This window comes from Typopeltis vanoorti, chromosome 5 (genome assembly GCF_054136105.1).
Source record: "Typopeltis vanoorti isolate ZY-2024b chromosome 5, IOZ_Tvanoo_1.0, whole genome shotgun sequence".
NCBI classification, from domain to species: Eukaryota; Metazoa; Arthropoda; class Arachnida; order Uropygi; family Thelyphonidae; genus Typopeltis; species Typopeltis vanoorti.
Genome location: NC_143553.1, coordinates 123,258,139 through 123,278,466, shown reverse-complemented (window position 1 = coordinate 123,278,466; position 20,328 = coordinate 123,258,139). Strand labels below are relative to the sequence as shown.

General features: G+C 34.9%; 1 protein-coding gene across 2 annotated transcripts in view; it reads left to right on the top strand.

The window, feature by feature from the left end:
- LOC150106776 (Kv channel-interacting protein 4-like) overlaps positions 1–20,328 on the top strand; it is a 258,123-nt gene that overhangs the window by 224,345 nt on the left and 13,450 nt on the right. For both annotated transcript variants that reach the window (XM_090392695.1, XM_090392696.1), the window contains exons 3-4: positions 9,624–9,767; positions 12,027–12,239. In XM_090392695.1, coding sequence (XP_090248821.1) covers positions 9,624–9,767; positions 12,027–12,239 — 357 coding nt within the window. The remainder of the gene's footprint in view (positions 1–9,623; positions 9,768–12,026; positions 12,240–20,328) is intronic.

Below are 20,328 nucleotides of genomic sequence, written 5' to 3'. Positions count from 1 at the left end.
TTTTTTAACAGAAAACTCAAATTTTGTTTTCTTCAGTCATTATTCATCTGTTTTATTTATAATTACGCACTGGTCAAATATTTTCGCTTCAAAGCTATTGACGAAATGCAGTATGTCTGAGTGTGTCCAACAAAAAAAAAAAAACTTTCTTTAGTGATCTTTGATTAAAAACACTTTTGTCTCTTTCTATCAAATTCGTTTGTTCTTTTGACGCTCTCCCAGTGCCAACAAGAATTCTGAAATTTTGATTTTTTTTTCTTTATACCTTTATTTTCTTGACTACAACTTTCCTAACAACAAAGGCATCTCCCCTGACGATTTTAATATTCACAATTCTAATTGGTTTTGCTTTTTCCAGTTGGAAGTTTGAAAGTTGAGGCATTTACAATCACCAACGAACTTTCGCAAGCTATTTTCCGGCTTACCAGAATACAAGATAATCCTCAATATGTCCAAATACTCTCTTCCTCACCAATTATTAAAATTGAATTATGTATTCAGTTATAATGGTAAATTATATAAATTATATTGCGAAATATTTACACACACACACACACACACACACACACACACACACACACACACACACACACACACACACACACACACACACACAGATTATGTTTTACATCAATATTGCATTATTTTACTAATTACACTGGCCAATAAAATGACTTTTTTTTATTAAATAATTAATTATCTCAATTGATTGAGGAAATTAATTGAGATAATTCTAACGTATGTTGAAGTGCTGACGCCAAATCTACAACTTAAAAAAATCAGTGACAGAAACGTATTTTTTATAGATAATTACCGAAACGTATTACAGATATTTAGTTTTGCGATTGTTTATATCCACCCCACACACGAAAAGTTGCAAAACTTAGAACACGATGGTGATTGATGTGTGTGTGTGTGTCCAAGTGATTTGAGAAGAAAGACACAAAGAAGAGAAAAAACTGTTGATGTATTTTATTGACTTCGAAGAAGACAAAGTAAACAAACATATATTGTTCTAGTGAAAGAATAAGATGCGGAGTTGGTTCGTTAAATTTGAACTGAACTGAATTGTATATGGCTATTGATCAGCATCATCTCGTGTTTTTCGAGCTAACAGGGGCAACAGGGACATGATGGAAGCTAACAGCAGACAAGAAACCAAGAAAATACTTATAGAATGCGCTTAAGGCAGAAACAGGAAGTGTATGAAAGGATCTGCAGAAATAGTCATCTTCACCTATTACTCTAATTGCAATGGTGGGATTGTTGTTATTAACCGATGCAAAATAGTACCCTGAATGAATAGGACAGCATTTTTCCTCCTCTGGAGACTGAGTGAGGACGCTATGGATGCGATGTATTTGTGCTATGACAGACTTCAGGTGAAAGTCGTAAGTCATTTCAAAAAGAGAAATCTCATATTGACTGGAGATCGAAGTACTTAGTATCAAAGATAAGGAGAAGTGAATTAAGATCTTTCTTACAACAGATGAGACAGGAGTCTTACCATGTAAACTGCACTAGGTTGTCATCTCTACCTCCATCCCAAGGAAAAAGGCAAGGACATCGGTGTTTAAGACATTGGTTATGAAAGATCTTGTTGCATGGATTATTTGAACAATATTAGACTTTTCAAATGAAGAAAACAAATATGGAGTAAGCCAAATATGAATAGGATTGGAGGTTAATTAGATTAATGTTTGATTTAATAATATATAGGAAGTTCTTCGTTTAACTTAAAGGGTCATCAGTTATTCCGGCACTGGTAGAAAATATGATGAGCACAATTATCAGCCTTGACACCTGGTGAACAGCAAGAGAAGAAACAGCTCGCTCACTTGTAAAGCGCGTAGGACGGATCATATATGGTAAAGAGTTCTTTGTCATTGACGGGATACGAAATGGGAACCAACTTAAAAATAAGATTAACATTACTGCTTTATCTCTTATAAATCTAATGAATTTGAGAGGATTGGGGTAAGGATAATACGACGATTATTTTATGCCTGAGTTTTCTGTTCTCCGTTTTTGGGGTATGTTGTAAACAGAGATTTATTAATTACCCATTCTTCCGATTATTCTGGCAGAAGATCAGAAGAAACATAAAGTTAGTTGGTTTATTATGAGATAATTTTCCTTTCTTGTATACAAGAGCTGGAAGAAAAGACTGATGCCCATACCTCATTCATATTTGAACGATGTTATAATTGTAGCATCTGGATGAAAGAGGTAGAAGCAAAGAAAGGAAACCAGATGTGCGCAGTAACCTTGGAGACCGAACTTGGAGGCTCAACTGTTATTGACCAGAAGGAAAGTTGTGTGCATTTAGTCCTATTGAAAATAAAATATTTTAAGATTAAAGAAATGCCACTACTTACAAGGACATTTATTAGTCACTAAAATGAGAAAAAAAAATTACACTTACTAGCTTCGCGCACCTACAAAGAACTTGTGGCTTCATCAAGGCTTAATAAACTTCAGAAAGATCTATAAACAAAGTTGTCCAAACGTTCAAAAGCCATTACAAGAAAATTAAATAAATTCATGCTAATAATTAAACTTAAAGTCGCATGTAAGATAACATACATTAGCTGTCTTTAGTTAACGATTGAAGGTGACTGTTGGGAAATTGAAGTCTCCAATGTTAAAAGATTTAATGAGCAACTTCCATTTGTCACTTCCATATATATATATATATATATATATTATATATATATATATATATATATATATATATATATATATATGAAAAGATAAGCCGAAATTTCAAACGTTTTTATGTCACGTTTTTTGTCTTACCGGCTTACCAGTCCGGAACTCGGGGTGTTGGGCACCATAGGCGCTGGGGGGAGATCCCCCCCCCAGCGCTAACGGCGCCCAACGTAGATATTTCGTCCTGATTCGTCGCTCCATAGCCGCTTTCCAAGCTTCCACATTCCACTGTACACGCTCTTTGCACCGCTGAACATGTCGCTGCATGCTTTTCCTGGTAATGTGGAGCTTGCATATTGTTGTGCTACCATGGAAACCCATGTTGTGGGCCTCGATTCTGAATGGGTTTTTTTGTGCAGTTTCGTATTCCAGTCGGTGCCTGGAACTCCGCATTCAACGTGTCTGCAGACGAATGGTGATTTTTACATATTATCCTTCGTAGTACCCTACGGTCACGTTCGGTTAGTGTGGTGTCGTCTACTTCTGGTAGTACTTACAGTTGACTCCCTGCGCTTCCATCTCAGTATGGTATCGCTGATTGTTGACCTGGCATGGCTTATTTTCTCAAGAATTTGCCAAACAGATAGCATCCTATCACAATGCTTCTTTCAATCCCCGTCACACAATCACTGACTTGGGAGCATCATATTCCTTCAATTTATACACCTTAGGAACACTCGAGTCGTGACATGGCACGATGACTTTACCTCTGGGGATGTTCGTTCGCTTTTTTCCAAGCAGTGTAGATATTAGATGACCATACGATATAGCATGGGTTCATGGACGCAAGCTTTACGTACTGTTGAAGGATACCATCAGGATCAGCTTTCTCATTGGAATCTAAGCTATTCAGAATTTTCCGATGTCTATTTGACAACGATTATACGAAGATTACGGTTTGCAGTTTTTTTTTCCAGATTTTCAAGCAGAACGAATCTTCAAGAGATGATTTCAATTCGGCTGGCTTGACAAGGAATCTCAAATCTGAAAAGTGCTTTCATGTCTTCATTTTTTTGCGGAAATAGTTATGGATGGACAATAATGATTGTCCATCCATAATACCCATAATAATGATTCAAGCTGCTAGTTGACATTCTTTGAGAAATAAAAGATCTACTTAATGTGCATGATGTCTCTTTAAATTATTCCTGTGTCTCACACCCAAGAGAGAGCCTAAGTCTAGAGTACATTAATACTGTGGGTAGGCTAAGCTTTTCTTTTCTTTTCTATTTTTATTATTTTTATAACTTTTTGTATTTTTATTTATATTCACAAACCAATATAAGGTTTTTGTTATTATAAGTTTTGGGGATTTTTTTTTTATAAAACAGTCAGTTGCAATACTAACAATTTATGCCATCGTGGCTTATTTGCTTTTTTGTAACTATTATATTACTCCTACGTGCATGTTCAGATTAATTTTTAAACTACCGTTACGTGCCTCGAGGCACGTAGAGGTAGTTTAAAAATTAATCTGAACATGCTTGAATAAGTTTGAAAATGCCTTAGATTAAAAAAAAAAAAATGCTTTAACGCAACCTCAGTCTGTGAGTTCTCACCTTCATTCAGACCTATTTGAATTTCTTATTTCTTTAATGTATTTTATATTGTGTCAAATTTAAAAGTAAGAGACTGTGCGACTAGTGGATATTGCTTCTGTTATGTGTTGTCTCTTTTAATGTTGTGGTAAACAGCGAACACAACATTACTCGCACTATTACATACCTCATTGCTTTGAGTTCGAAATATGAAATCAATGCTAATGATTCAGAGAGAACTAAAAATCATAAAAATGATTGTTACCTCTATTTATCTAATATAAGTGGATTTCCTCTGAAAAACAACTGGATATCGTCATCAAATTTGGAAGCATGAGACTAGTGTCTCGCTATGTAGATCTTCCAGCACCAGCTCTAACATCCTTGCTAGATATTGTGGTAGCGAAGAATAATGAACCTTCTGCTTCCAGTATAGAGAAAACGTCGTTATCAGCGGGAAACATACATGGGATTTGTCAATAAACTGTTCTCTAATTGAACAGAATAGTGGTAGATGGCGTCGTGGGTATATATATCCTCCTTCTATAAATAGAGGATTAAGTAATGTTGTGGGTTGTGGTGCACTCCGACGATAAGTCCTTAGAGGTGCTACGTAATAATAATAAATAGAGGGAATTAGATGACCTTGTTAGAGATTTGTATTTATCTAAACAGTCTGAACTGCTTGAATCCTGTTATTAACAATGAAACGTATGAAACTCAATTTAAAACATCGCAATCCAAGATGTGGGAGGGGAGAAGAATGCGATTAACGATTCACTTTCCTCATTCTCTCGCCAGATCATCTTTCCTGAAAACTATGGTAAAGTGCATGACAAGTAGAGTAAACGTTACCAGGACACTGTGGAGAAACGGTACTGGGAAAAATGGAGTGCTAAGTACGATTGCTTTCTTTCAAAGAAAAAGGCAAAGGTGCTTACAGAAACAAAGTACTTCTAAGCACTTTTAATAATTCATTTTAAACATGCGCTTATTTTTATTACTTATCGTACAATATAGGAGAGTTCCAATTGAAAATTCTTTCCCGTAAAATAAACAGAATACACCTTACATCTATTTTCTAGTTACAGAATTCTTGTCGATCAGTATAATGCGGATTTCCATGTGTGAATTCTGCCTCGCCAAGTTGTATCCTTATAAAGGCACCACTAATACTGGACGAACCATGGAATGGGTTTATTTATTTTGCATTAGAGGCCAAAGCTATTTATAACTTTTTTGTGCACTTTTTTAATAAACGTTTTAAGAATATCGAGTAATTTTTAGCAAATTTTTCGCTAAAAATAAACTATGCTTTTCATTTTGTATTATAATTATTTTTAATTGCAATAATGTATATATTTGGAAATATGTATGTCTCAATTTTCCAGTAAATAATGCTTAAATACTAAAATTAAAATCTTTATGTTCTATTATGTTCTGAAATGTCCTGTAAAGGATCATCCTTAGATGGTATTATGAAGATAGTACCTTTATTTTTTTTACTATTTTAAGATTTCTTAGCGTAAATATTATTATTTATAATTATTATCTACATATAAATATAATTATTATCTATGTATAAATATAATTAGTATCTATATATATATATATATATATATATATATAAATATAATCTACATATAAATATAATTATTATATATATATATATATATATATATATATATATAAATATAATCTACATATAAATATAATTATTATCTATATATATATATATATATATATATAATCTACATATAATATAATATAATATAATATACATATAATCTACATATAAATATAATTATTATCTATATATATATATATATATATATATATATATATATATATATATATATATATATATATATATATATATATATATATATATATATATATATATATATATATATATATATATATATATATATATATATATAGATAGATAGATACTAATTATATTTATACATAGATAATAATTATATTTATATGTAGATAATAATTATATTTATATATAGATAATAATTATATTTATATATTTATATATAGATAATAATTATAAATAATAATATTTACTATACAAATAATAATAATATTTACAAATATACTATTTGTATATTTGTATTTTCATATATTTGTATATATTTGTACTTGTATGTTTGTAGACAAGATATATATATATATATATATATATATATATATTTTTTTTTTTTTAACTTGGGGATATATATATATATTTTTAACTTGGGGATATATATATATATATATATTTTTTTTTTTTAACTTGGGGATATATATATATATATTTTTAACTTGGGGATATATATATATATATATATATATATATATATATATATATATATAATGTATTGCAGTATACATCTTTTAGTGAGATGTGCTTTACATTATTGGAAAATACTAAGAATAGTGATCAGAGCTTTATCCACCTTTACAATGAGTTGCCTTGGTGTTGTACCACATCTAGACTTGAACTATGTTTCAGGAGCAAACTTAATTGTTTGCATACTTGGGATTAGGAGTTAAATAACCAAGCTTATAAAATTACTTGGTAACCCTAATATATATATATATATATATATATAAACATACTTTAAGTCTAGAGATGGTACAACACCAGGGCAACTCATTGTAAAGGTGGATAAAGCTCTGATCACTATTCTTAGTATTTTCCCATAATGTAGATCTTGACTAAAGTATTGTAAGCAGACGATTTATTTGAATTTCTCGCAGAAAACCTTGGCAGTGAATTAAAACTAATCGAACCATGCCAGTAGGAATATACTTATGCATATAAATAAAAGGTGTATTGAAAAGATAATAATTATTTTCAATTTCTTTTGTCATTTAAAAATATAATTATTTATTATTTATAATTAATTATTATATTATTTATAATTGTAACTTTAATTAAATTACAATTAAAGTTACAATTATATTTTATAAATGCATTATAATTATAATAGCTATTTATCAAAGAAGACAGAAGTTGGTATATATTTTATGACAAATATACTTTTAAAAATACTAATCTTTTGTTAAATTATTAAAATTCATGATAAATACTAAATGCTATTAAATTAAAATATATTAAATGATTACTGGATTAAAAATAGATATAGACTGTAGTCTTTCAGATAATGAGGTCACACACACACACACACACACACACACACAAATTTCGCATTTTCATAGACCCATTGCATGAAAGCCACTAAAATAGCATCATCTCAAGAGATAATGCTCAACAAATTCTTTGGTGATATATTTTCGTCGGAAATATATTTATCAAAAGTCTCAAGAATGAACGAAACGGCTATTTAATTAAATGAATTTTGTACACATACGCTCAACATTCCACAGGTCTACACTTCTCTGTTTCTCCTTCGTCGTAAATTAGAACAATGTTAGATTGTTTTCTATCATACTGTATCTAATGCTAACATCCATTAATTATTACCATGTGATCTGAATTCCAGAATTTCAACTACAGTTACTACTGTTCTATAATCCGCTCAGTTCATTAATCATGTTTGGTTACGCTCTTAACAACTGCTTCAAAACAGAAGGATATAACTATATACGCAACGTTAATATTTCTGTGATAATCGCATAATAAATAATTGCCAACTACCTTAAACTTTGCAATAAGTCTGGGCAAGCCTTTTCAGATGATTGGCGGATAAACAACCAAGATGGTTAGGGAAAATCACATGAAAACATCCAAATTCCCTGAAAGATTATTTATGGATGGAAATATATATATTGATTACATGTTGATATATATATATATATATATTGTATTTGCAATCTTCGGCATTAATAATAGGATAATCACTTGTAGATTAACAATATAAAAAAATTATCATTCAGTGACCAACAATTTTTTTACTTAGCGGCTACATATACAATGAATGTTAAATTGAACAAAATGATAATATCAATTTAGTTTATCAAGGCACTACAAAGCGACATCTAGATCACTGATATCAAATGATTTTATTTCTATAAACAAAATGCTTAATAAATATTTTGTTCCCGAAGATTAAAATATTTTTATGTTGATTGGTTATAATCCTCACAAATTATTTGATGGCAACACAGACACAAACATCATATTTATTTATTTATTTATTTATTTTCTTTTTTGCACTTTCCTCTAGAAAAAAAGATACAGGATCTCTATAGTAAAAGAGAAACTCTGTGCCCAAGTAAATTAAAAAAAAAAACATATATAATAAAAATAATGGAAGTCCTATTACTCTCACTACTGTGAGAGTAATAGGACTTCCATTATTGCTTTACTATTTATATTTTATACAGCTGATATGCTTTTTTACTGCAGTATAGAAGGTGTTAACGAAGGGTTTAAGTTACTCGATTCAGACAGGACCCCTTTTCTTTAATTTTACTGATAACAGGATAACCAGCTGTCGTGGCCAACAGTTTCCACGTTCTCACAATCTCACCATCTGTGATATCCGACTGTGGGGTTAACCTAAATATGTCTTGTGATATCCTTATTCCGATAATTACGAGCATATTGATTGCAATTGCAAAACATTAGATTGCAATCCTAATGGAACATATTTCTACTGAAATAAATAATTCAGATACATAGTTTCTCTAGAAATTCTGGTGTGATTAAGAAATAAAGAAAAAACTGTTTAAAGATCCCGAACTGAAGATTATATTTCACAGTTCATCATTATCATATTATATTTCACAGTTCATCCTTATAGTCCTTAAAAAAACTGGCTTAAAGGGGCGAAGCAAGAATGCTTTTCATCTTCCGTTATCTGTAGAGGACAGTGTAGGGATAAGGTGTTATTGCGCTATTAAAGCTCTGATCATGGCAGGAGGGTAACAGCAATAGCCGAACCTCAGTTAGAACTTCATTGGCTACAGCATTGCCATCCATTACCCTCCAAGGGGTATTGGATTGAATAAATCAATCACCGCATCTCACGGTCGATTGATCATCCATCATTATCAGTAACGGTCTGTGCCATTTTTTTAACTTAGGTATCATTATAAATAAAAGGTTTGTTTAAAAATTCAAATAATAATTTTAAGTTACTTTTAAATCCAAGAATTATTTATTATTTTAAAATAATAATTAAACTTACAATGGTATTTTATGCATATTATTAATTAAAACAATAAATTATCTCTAATAATTAATAACATAATTTACACGATTCAAACTGCAGGTGCTCTGACAGTAAAACAAATAGTACAATTAGTTTTTTTTATGCGATGATGTAACATGTTTTTATTTTACGCTGTATAACTAACTGTGTATGTTTTCCTGTTTTGTTCTTATCTTTGTTTATTCTCTCTTTTGTAAACTAGGAATGTCCCTCTGGTATGGTAAGAGAAGATACCTTTAAAGGAATTTATGCCCAGTTTTTTCCCCGCGGAGCCGACATCAGTCAATATGCCCACTATGTTTTCAATACCTTTGACCAGGACCATACGGGAGCTATAACTTTCACGGTAAGTGCTTCTCGGATATTCTTTGGTTATCTTGAAAATACAAGCCTTTCTGAGATGGCATGGGTTCGTTAATTTTTAAAATGCATTATTGACTAGAAGACGATAAAAGACAAAGCAAGGAGCTAGACATGGGGTAATTTGGTATTTATACCAGGAGATAAGGCACAACGAGGCAAATGGCGAAAATCATGAAGAGCAGTCTATGGCATAGATAAGTTGCTCTTTATGGAAGTTGTTAAATCTCATGTTAGGAAACTTGCCATTAAAATTGATCTTCCTGGCTGATTCGTGTTGTGTTGATTTCTCCTTACTCACATTTTACCGAATATCTGCATAATGCCTTTATATTACAAGGTTATACTTTGTATGCAACATTACAGAAAGGCAGCTTGACTCTAAACACTATCGGAAAATTGCCTTCGAGGGTTATAAAAACCGTTCGTTTATCATCCTTTATAAACTTTCAATTCAACTCTGATATGCCCTTGGAGTATTCGCTTTTGCGTTATCACGTGATGTACAAGGAATTTTTTTCCATACTTGATACGTTAACTCATTTCAAGTGGCAGAATATTACATTTGCGTAGTACTTTCCATACTTAATAGATATTACATTTCTACGTTATTAATACAGCCATGAAAAATCACGCATAGAGTATCTTATCTAGGCGGTTTGTTTATTATTACGATAACATTGTTGGTGACCATTAATGAAGAACATGAATTTCTATCTCATGACAGATATACTATTGTATTAAAGTCCTTATCCTTATAAGGACTGGATTAATTGTGTTAACATAAAATAACATCATTGGCCAGAAGGGTGAAGCAAGATGCTTTTATTCCCCGTTGTCTGATAGGCAGGATGAATTGAAGGAAAAATTTATGAGCTGAGAGCTCGCCCTGGGGGAGCACGGAGATTAGTCATTGTTGCAAGTATTTAGGATGGATTTTGGCCTCTTGTATTTGAAGAGGTCAGTTTCTTCATAGTTTGCTGCCTGTTTAACTAGATCGTTGGGGTGTGTAGAGATCTTTGAGAAGAATTTTTCTGCTGTAGTTAGTAGGAAGGAGTAGATGTAAGGGATGTTTGTATCTCTATGCAGTTGTACGTTCCTTACAAACCACGGTGTATCCAATATCATGCGCAAACACTTATTTTGCACTCTCTGTAGCCTGAGGATGTTGGTGTTGGCTCCAGGCTGGAGATGCATATATCATCATGGGGCGGATCGTCAGAAGGTAGAGGAGCACTTTGATTCTGAATTAATTGTGTTAAAGTCCTTATAAGGACTGGCTTAAAGGGGCGAAACAAGAATGCTTTTCATCTTCCCCGTTATCTGTAGAGGACAGTGTGTGGATAAGGTGTTATTGAGCAATTAAAGCTCTGATATGGCAGGAGGGTAACAGCAATAGCCGAGCCTCAGTTAGAACTTCATTGGCTATAGCATTGCCATTCATTACCCTCCAAGGGATGAATGAATCAATCATCCTCCCCAATTGTGTTAAAACATTCTATGAAAGAAATTAATTTCTCATGATAAACAATATAAATTGGTGTATTAACTAAAAATATAATCATATAGAAAATTACAAAAAATTCTAAATTTTCAAAATCATCTAATGAAAAAATAAAGCTTGCAAAAATACTCTTTAGAATTATCTTATAAATTAAAAAAATATATATATATATATATATATATAATACAGTAACAATTTACGATGTATACTCACAATAAATAGTTACTGACGTTCGCTCTCTGTTACCATTCCAATATAAAAAAGGGTCTCCTTCATGTTGCAGGTGAGAGAGAGAGAGAGAGAGACAGAGAGAGAGAGAGAGAGAGAGAGAGAGAGAGAGAGAGAGAGAGAGAGACGTAATCTGCTATTAATGTAACTAATTCAACCAAGGATATCAACCAGTTGTTGCAACATAAGGCTTGCCATTATGTTATTTTCATATCCTTGCCATACAGAACCATCAAATATTTTTCGATTAATGAGCTTATTTGATGGTTCTGTATGGCAACGTCATGAAAAGATCCTATATATTGATTTTTTTTCCATCTTTTACAGTTTTAACGTTGTTGAAATGAAAAGTACTAGAAATTTATTTTTCTACTAGTGTTGCTACTATTACAACATACATTTATGCTTCCTTTTTTTCCAGTTCTTTCTTAAAGCATTCTGTTATTCCCAATGAATAGTTATGTATTATTGCAACTATTTCACATTAAGATGATATCTTTGTTTTGTTTTCAGGACTTCGTTATTGGTCTATCGGTGCTTGCACGTGGTTCTCTCCAAGAAAAACTACGCTGGGTGTTCAGTCTGTACGATATCAATGGGGATGGTTACATCACTAAAGACGAAATGGGACGGATTATCAGCTCCATCTATGACTTAATGGGGAAAGCTGTCGAACCTGCCTTGGAAGACACGACAACTAGGGAGCATGTGGAGAGAGTGTTTCAGGTAATCATTTTTAGTCTCGGAAAATATTCCTGTTTATTTAGGGGAAAGAGAAGAAATCTTTTAAACATTTCTCTGGCTATTTTATATATATCTTCAAAAACGTTCAACTTTTGTAGAAAGAACACTAACAATACATTAACCTGTAAGAGAAGTTAAAACGAACAAAATATTGCATGTGACCTACTTTTATCTAAGTCTGCAGTTGGCTATAAGACATAAACAATGTTGCTTAAAACATTACGATATCTTTGAGTTACTGTTTCTGTTGACCTAAAACATATTCACTCAAACATATTTTTGAATAGCCAAAGGAAGAAAGGAGACAGAACACGGATAGACTAAAACCGTAAATAATATGTGTATATTTAAATGAAATAAAATATTTAGTTAAAATCTTGTCATTTTAATATTTAATATTTTAATCTTATTAATATTTGCGATTTTCTTTTTTGTAAATAATTGACGTCGTGAATTGTTTCCAATGTCCATGACGTGCTCGATTCACTCTAAGTCCTCTGATATAATATTTACGTTAAATCTCATGCGCGTAGAAATTATTAAGGTCTCTTTAAGCAAAGTTTACTTAAGAATCACAGAAGAAAGTAGAGGATTTTCCTTGGGTAATGTAGCTTTTTTAGCGAAGTTTCCTACTCCCGATAATTCTGAGTTGATTGTAAACGGACAGATCCTTCTATTAATATACGCATTTAAAAAAAAGTAGTTTAAAATGATAAAATTTAGAGATATGGTTTTAAAAGACATCAAGGAAGCCTATATTTTTCTAAGCTTATCACCAAGAGATAGCCATAATCCTCATGATTATGGCTGCTTAGAAACGTAAAAGTCAGAACTATCAGTTAACGGTGTGTGTGTGTGTGTGTGTGTGTGTGTGTGTGTGTGTGTGTGTGTGTGTGTGTGTGTGTGTGTGTGTGTGTGTGTGTGTGTGTGTGTGTGGCTTGACAGTATTTAAATTATTAACTACTTGCCCGCCCTGAGACCCGATAAACAGCATTCCTTTTTGGTCTTTTATATTTGAACAAATCCGTAGACTCGTATGCTACAGCTTGCTGCACTAGATCATTGGGATGTATGGATGTCTTTAGGAAGAACTTAGTTGCTAATGATTGTAGGAAGGAGAAAATATAAGGAATATTTGTATCTCTATGAAGTTGATTGTTTCTAACATACCACGGGGCGTTCAGAATCATTCTCAAGCACTTGTTCTGCACTCGCTGTATTTTGATAATGTTAGTATTAGAGGTGTGGCTCAGGCTGGAGAGGCTTAGGTGATTATAGGACGAATCGTCATCTGGTATAGCTTTAATTTGATTCTGTTGCTAAGCTTGCTATTTCTATTAATTAGCGGATAGATCTGAGCTATGGCTTTAGATGCCTTTGCGCACACAGACTTGATGTGTTGGTTGAAAGTTAGCTTTTTTTGTCGAGCATTGCACCCAGGTATTTTGTTTCTGTCTGCCAGGGAATTTTAGTATTGAATAGTAATACATCTCTTGCAAGAGATATTGGCCTATTCGAGAAAAGAATGGCTGAGCTTTTTCGGGGGTTGCCTTCCAATCTCCATTTGGAACCAACCCTCCAACTTTAGAAGGTTTTCTTGAAGCTTTCTGGTAATGAAATGTGGTCGGAGAGATCTGGTTAGTATTGCTGTATCGTCCGCATACAGGGCCAGGATGGAAGACATCGGATTGTGCGGGATGTCCGACATGTCTATAGAAAACAACAATGGAGCCAGTAGGCATGCCTGCGGCACTCCAGCCAATACATGGCGCTGGGATGAGGTAGAACCATTGATTTTGTATTGATCTATTCTGAAGATATGATCGGATTAGATGAACCATTTTTAGTGAGGCACCGGCTGAGATAAGTTTGTGCAGGAGTCCAAAATGCCAGATTTTGTCAAATGCTATGGATAGGTCTAGGAAAACAGCTCTTGTGTGCTGGCGCCAGTTGTAACTGGTGGTGATGTACTTGACAATTCTGTGGATTTGCTGGGTAGTACTATGGTGTTGCCGAAAACCAAACTGTTCTTTAGCGAGGATGTTTAGGTCATTTACTGAAGTTTGGAGTCGTGAGAGGATGTCCTTCTCTGCAACCTTACCCAGATTAGAGATAAGACTGATTAGACAGTTATTTTGCGGTAGGTGTGGGTCTTTGCCTGGCTTATGTATAGGAATTACATCAGTCAGTTTCCAGGTGGTGGAAGGAAAATAGTAAAATCTTAAGATGGCATTAACGATTATAGTCAACTGCACTACAGCTTTACGAGGGCAGTAGTTTGATCACCCTATTTGAGATAGCGTCTGGTCCAGGAGCTTTATTGTTCTTAAGTTTTTTTAATAATATCATATATTTCAACAGGTGATGGTGCAATATGGTCATCACTGGTATTTGGGAGTTTTAATACGTGTCTGACCTGTCTGTGGATTTTATATAAGTGATTGAAATCTAAGTTGTCATATGAAGGTTTGTACTGCTCCATCGCTTCCATCGCTCTGGGAAATAATTTAGCCGAAGGATGGCATTGGTGATGGCTACCAGATGTATAACTCCTTTACGTGGGAGTAGCTTGAGCACCTTGTTCTTTATACCATCTGGACCCGGAGTCTTTTTGTTGTTTAGTTTTCTTATGATGTCATATATTTCTGTTGGTGACACGGATTTGTTGTTGGATTGGAGTCAGGCGTTTTGAGTTATTTTACGCACTTGGGTGTGAATTTTTCTTATGAAGCTTAAATATACATTGGCATAATTGGGACTGTATTTTCTTTCTAAGCTGTCTGCAAATGCTTCTACCTTTTCCTCATCATTGTAGGCGATTCTATATTCTCCTTGGATTGGGGGCATCGTGTTACGTTTTGAACGAAGTGATCTCATCATTCACCTCAATTATTGATTCTCTGTGTTTAATTGGTGTATTTTGTTATTCCAGAGTTCGTTACGGTGATCCTTTAAGGCATACCGAACCTGGTTTGTAGCTTTGTTAACTGCCTGCTTATCTGCGGGATCCAGTGTTCTGTGATATTTTCTTCTTAACCTGTTTTTCTCTCGGATAAGACATTTTATGTCCTCTAGGAGTTTACTTGGTGGTGCGCATTTGGCTGTATGTGTTACCTGTGATACTGCTTCAAATGTTTTTACTGCTTTTTCCATGTCTTCAGTGGATATTATATGTGTTACTGAGCCAAGAATTTCCTGGAAGGCTGAGGGAAGTTGTTTCCAGTTTATGAAGGTGGAGGTATTTTCCGTTAAATCTTGTGTGGTGCCTAGTTGCAATATGATGGGGTTGTGACCAGAACTTAATTCGTTGCCTGCATGTATTTGATAGCTGTGCGCTATGTTTTTTTAATATAGCTATATCAAGTACATCAGGACGTCCGGTTGCTCCGTAATGTGTGGGTTCTGTGGGTCCTATTACTGCTATGTTTCGTGAAGTAGTATAAGAGTCGAGTATTCTTCCGTTGATATTTGAGTTTCTGCTATTCCACACTGAATGTTTGGCATTATAATCTCCAGCTATGATTACTGCTTTGCCTGCATTTAGTATTTCGTCTAGATCTGATTCTAGGAGTTTTTTATTTGGGGGGATGTATGCTGCAAATACCATGATACTGCTTGTGTTCTCCATGTGTATTTCAATTCCTGTTGTTTCCATGTTTTCTGTTTGAGGTGTGGCTATTGTGTTGTGTTTTATACTTCTTTTAATGAAGATGGCAGTTCCTCCTCCTCTTGCATAGGTTCTGTCTGTGCGGTACATGGTGTAGTTGTTGATTCTTGTCTTGTCAGATGGACGCAGGTGTGTTTCATTCACTAAGATGATGTCTGCTTGGGTTTCTGCTGCGAATTACTGTAGTTCTATTGCTTTGTTGGGTAGTCCGTTTGCATTCCAGCTGATGATCTGTAGAGAGTGGGGTTTTTATTTTGCTTTTATCCATTAAGGATTGCAGAGAATAAAATCTGTGTGTTTTAGAATGATGTCCTTGGCTCTTGTGTTGGGTCAGTTTGTAGGAGTTCTGCAAACATCTCTCCTATGCAGTTTGTTATGTTAAGGAGATTGGTCTTGCTGGTTTGCTGTGGGTGGTTTGGAGTCTTGTTGTTGGGTTAGTCTTGCAACTTCTGCATATGTTCTTCCGTTTGTTGTGGAGGCTGTGATTTGTTGGGTGGGTCTGCTTTCTTGTATGGGCTTGCTGCTTTGGGGTTGTATCTTCTGGTTTTGGGGATGTGCTGTACACCCTCTGTAGTTGGCGGGGTGTGGGCCCCCGCAGTTACCACATTTCTCTGACTGGGTGCGTGGTTTCTTGCATTCTAGTGTGGCGTGTTTTCGTACACATCGGAATACTGTTCTGCAGCATCGCTGTGCATGACCGAACTTCTGACATCTGTGACATTGTGTTGTTGTGGATTTGCGTCTCAGAGATTCTACTTTTATAATTAGGTCGCAGATGGTTTGGAGGTCGTATATATCTTTCTGGTCTTTTGAGATTTCGACTAGGATCAAGGGGTAGGGAGTCTTGTCTGTTCTGTGCATTCAGCTTACCTTAGTGGGGTTGTGATTTAGGTCTATGGTGACTTCTTCTGTTGATATTGTTTCTGTGATTCCTCTTAGCACTACTTTCAGATGGTTGTCGCTGTTGAGTTGGAATGTGTGATACGGTAGGTTGTTGTTATCCAAGAATTTTGTTATGTTTCTGTAGTCTGTCGATGTATTAGGTTGAATGCGTATTCCTTCTTCCGTGTTTGTTGCTTTTGTGAAGGTGATTCTTGTTGTTTTCAGAGCGGTGGCGATCGATGTCCAGTGTTCCTTGGCCCTTAGGATGACTGGGGGTATTCTTTCCTTTGTCTGTTTCTCTTGTTTTGGATATTTCTGTGGTGTTAGATATTTTTCTTTTCTTTTGTCCTTTCTGGAAGTCTGTGTGCGATTCTGCTGTTTGGTAAGCGTTGCTTGTTCTTCTGGTTGTGGCAAGAGTGCTAAGTCTAAAATTACTAAATATATGAAGAGCCAAAGTATAAGTGCTAAGTCTTGTTGAGGGTGTGTGTCGTCTTCGTTGTTGTGGTCGTCCATGATGTCGTCTGTGGCTGCTGCGGGGGGGGATGTGTCGTACAGTTTTATCTTCCCTGGTCAGTTATCGTTTAAGAGTTATCCTAATCTTAGGAACTCTCTGTAAACTTCTTCGAACGTTAGGGGGCTTTTCCATGGTCTTGGTATTGCTAGGTTATATAGAGAATTGGCTGCTACTTACCTTAGTAAGTTTTTCTGAGTTCTGACACTCAGAAACGCTCCTTTTGTAATAAGGTTTCAATACTTGGAGAATAATCCGTCACTAAAACTACTGTCTCCTCACTTCACTATCTCGCTAACAACTCAATATCATTGCTCGTGATCACTGGGTAATCTTCAGCTCTAGTCATGGCTGGGTGACGGCAATAGCCGAGCCTCAGTTAAAACTTCGTTGGCTGCATTGCCATTTGTTACCCTGGAAGTCCTAAAAAGGACTTTGGGATTCTATCCTCATCTTCCCTGAAAGAAAAAAAAATCCACTGATCTTAGTTCTAATAAGAACTGGGCGATGGACTGAGTCCTTGACCCTTTATACCGTCATCTGAATGATGAGCTAAAAGCTCTAGTCATGGCTGGGTAACGGCAATAGCCGAGCCTCAGTTAAAGCTTCATTGGCTACAGCATTGTTATCCGCTACCCTGATTAGTAAGTAAAGGGTAAAATCTCAAAAAATCGGACGATCTCTAGGCCACTCCATAGTGGGCGAAAGACCGTCCATGTCTCAGCGTTGGTTCCACTCATTGACGTCCGCCCCGTCCAAGCACCCCGACGGGCTCCCCGTTTAAGCAGAACCGCTCAGCGTTGGTTCCACTCAGTGTCGGCCGCCCCATCCTAGCACCCCGACTCCTGAGCAGAACCGCTCAAATTCCGAGGAAAATAATTCACCGACAAGAACCCCTCAGCGGGCCCTGCCGGAGAACACCTTCCCCGGAGACTCAAGGTGCTCCCTTAAGGCAAAAACCCTAAGGGAGCAAACTCAAAAACTCATCACCCAGGATAACAGCAACAGCCGAACCTCAGTTAACTTCCTTGGTTCAGCATTGCTAATTGTTACCCTGGAAGTCCTAAAAAGAACTATCCAGTTCCCACTGATTTTCCTTATTGAGCTATTATTTTATTAAAACTCTGATCATGGCAAGAGGGTAACAGCAATAGCCGAGCCTCAGTTAGAACTTCATTGGCTACAGCATTGCCATCCATTATCCTCCAAGGGTATTGGATTCTTGATCTTTTAAAGACACACGACTATTTTAATTAAACTTTATGATAAATAAAAAAGGTGTCCCGAGAATTCAAATTCTTTTAACACTAATATTTTTACTAAACTATTTTAAATAAAACAAAATACTGAAGGATTAAAATTGCCTAAAAATTTCTAATTTATTTTAAATATTTCGTTTAATTATCTAAAGATAATTAAATTATGTTACTTCAATTATCCAAAGATAACTGAAGAAATTTGTGTAATTAACGAAAAATGAAATTAGCTGAATTCATTCAACATTTGTTCACTTCATTGGCTAACTAATTTAATTAATATAACTTGCTAATTTATTTAATTATAAATTGAAATAGTATTGATGACTGGTTAAGAATGATATTCTCATGAATTGATCCAACCCACTTTCTATCTATTAAATGCTTCGTCCACATGATGTATTCAAGAAATGGAAAAAAAAAAAAAAAAAAAACAGGCGTCAAGACAATTCCCACACATTTGTTTTCATTTTTAAGTTCGTCTATTTTCTTTTTGTAATACATGTTATCATAACATGGAGAGATACAAATATCTGTATCTTTCGGACAGATATAGATATTTGTATACCTTGAGAGATATGCAGGGTGGCCATAATTAAACTTCCCTTATTCAGAGCCTTATGTAGTTCGATCTAACAACCGGAATATCATCAAATTTGTTAGAAAGACTAATCAAGACATGCGAAGGATTCCATTGAAAAAAAAAAGACTTTCGAAAAGTTACCGATAGGGGGAAATATGGCGTTGTACAATAAAAAAAAAGCGTTAAAATAGACAGACAAATGAATAGCAAACACTAAACTGAAATGAAAGATGATGTGTCAAACTTATGATAACATAGCAATAAACATTTTAATATCAGTTTAACTTAGCAGTGTAATTACGGTATTACAGTTACTGGAGCGTAAGTGTTGTCACAGACTTGTAGAGCTTGAGCACCTTGAGTTCACCCTTGGAAACAGGATCTGGTTCAATGTGACCACCCTTCTCGTGGACCAAAAATTGCGTCTTGGGCACAGCATTCTCAACAGGAGAACGCAACATGTTCGTGGAGTCCGTGATACGCTGTCCTTTAAGGCTGCCAAGTTCGAGACACTGTCACGACAGATATGACCACAAACAAAACTCTCATGGAGTAAAAATGATCTCGTCAAGACTCGTCGTTTCTGAAGTTGCGGAATAACAAAACTGTTCAGCATATTGCTATATTTCCGTGCGGTAACGGAACCAATTACTGGTCCTATCGGAGTGATGTCTTCAAAAAAGAATGGTCTTATTATAAAATCTGCTGTGAAGCCACACCAAACGGTAATTTTCAGTGAATGTAATGGGAATTCCTGGAGCGCGTGAAGTGATTCCGAAGCCCAAATTCGATACCTTTCGGTGTTTAGAGTCCTTGCTGAGATAAAAATGTCCTCGTTTCCTCACAGAATTTTCCAAGATCAAGCATCGTCGACTTCCAATCTGACCAGAAAGGTCCCAGCAAATGTCAGTCGCTTATGGTAATCATCGTGTAGCAGCTTCTATACGTTTGATCTTGTATGGATAAAATGTAATAATTTTGAGCATGGCTTTCCATACGGTGGAATAAGGCATATTCAATTGTCGAGCTACTCCACGAGCGCTGCTAATATCAACAACTTCGTGTGATCTGTCAACGATCATGGTGGCAACTTCTTCAATCACCTGTGGTGGAACTGGTTTCCGTCCTCTGCCAGGTCGAACTTCCAAAGATCCTGTTTCTTCAAATTTCAG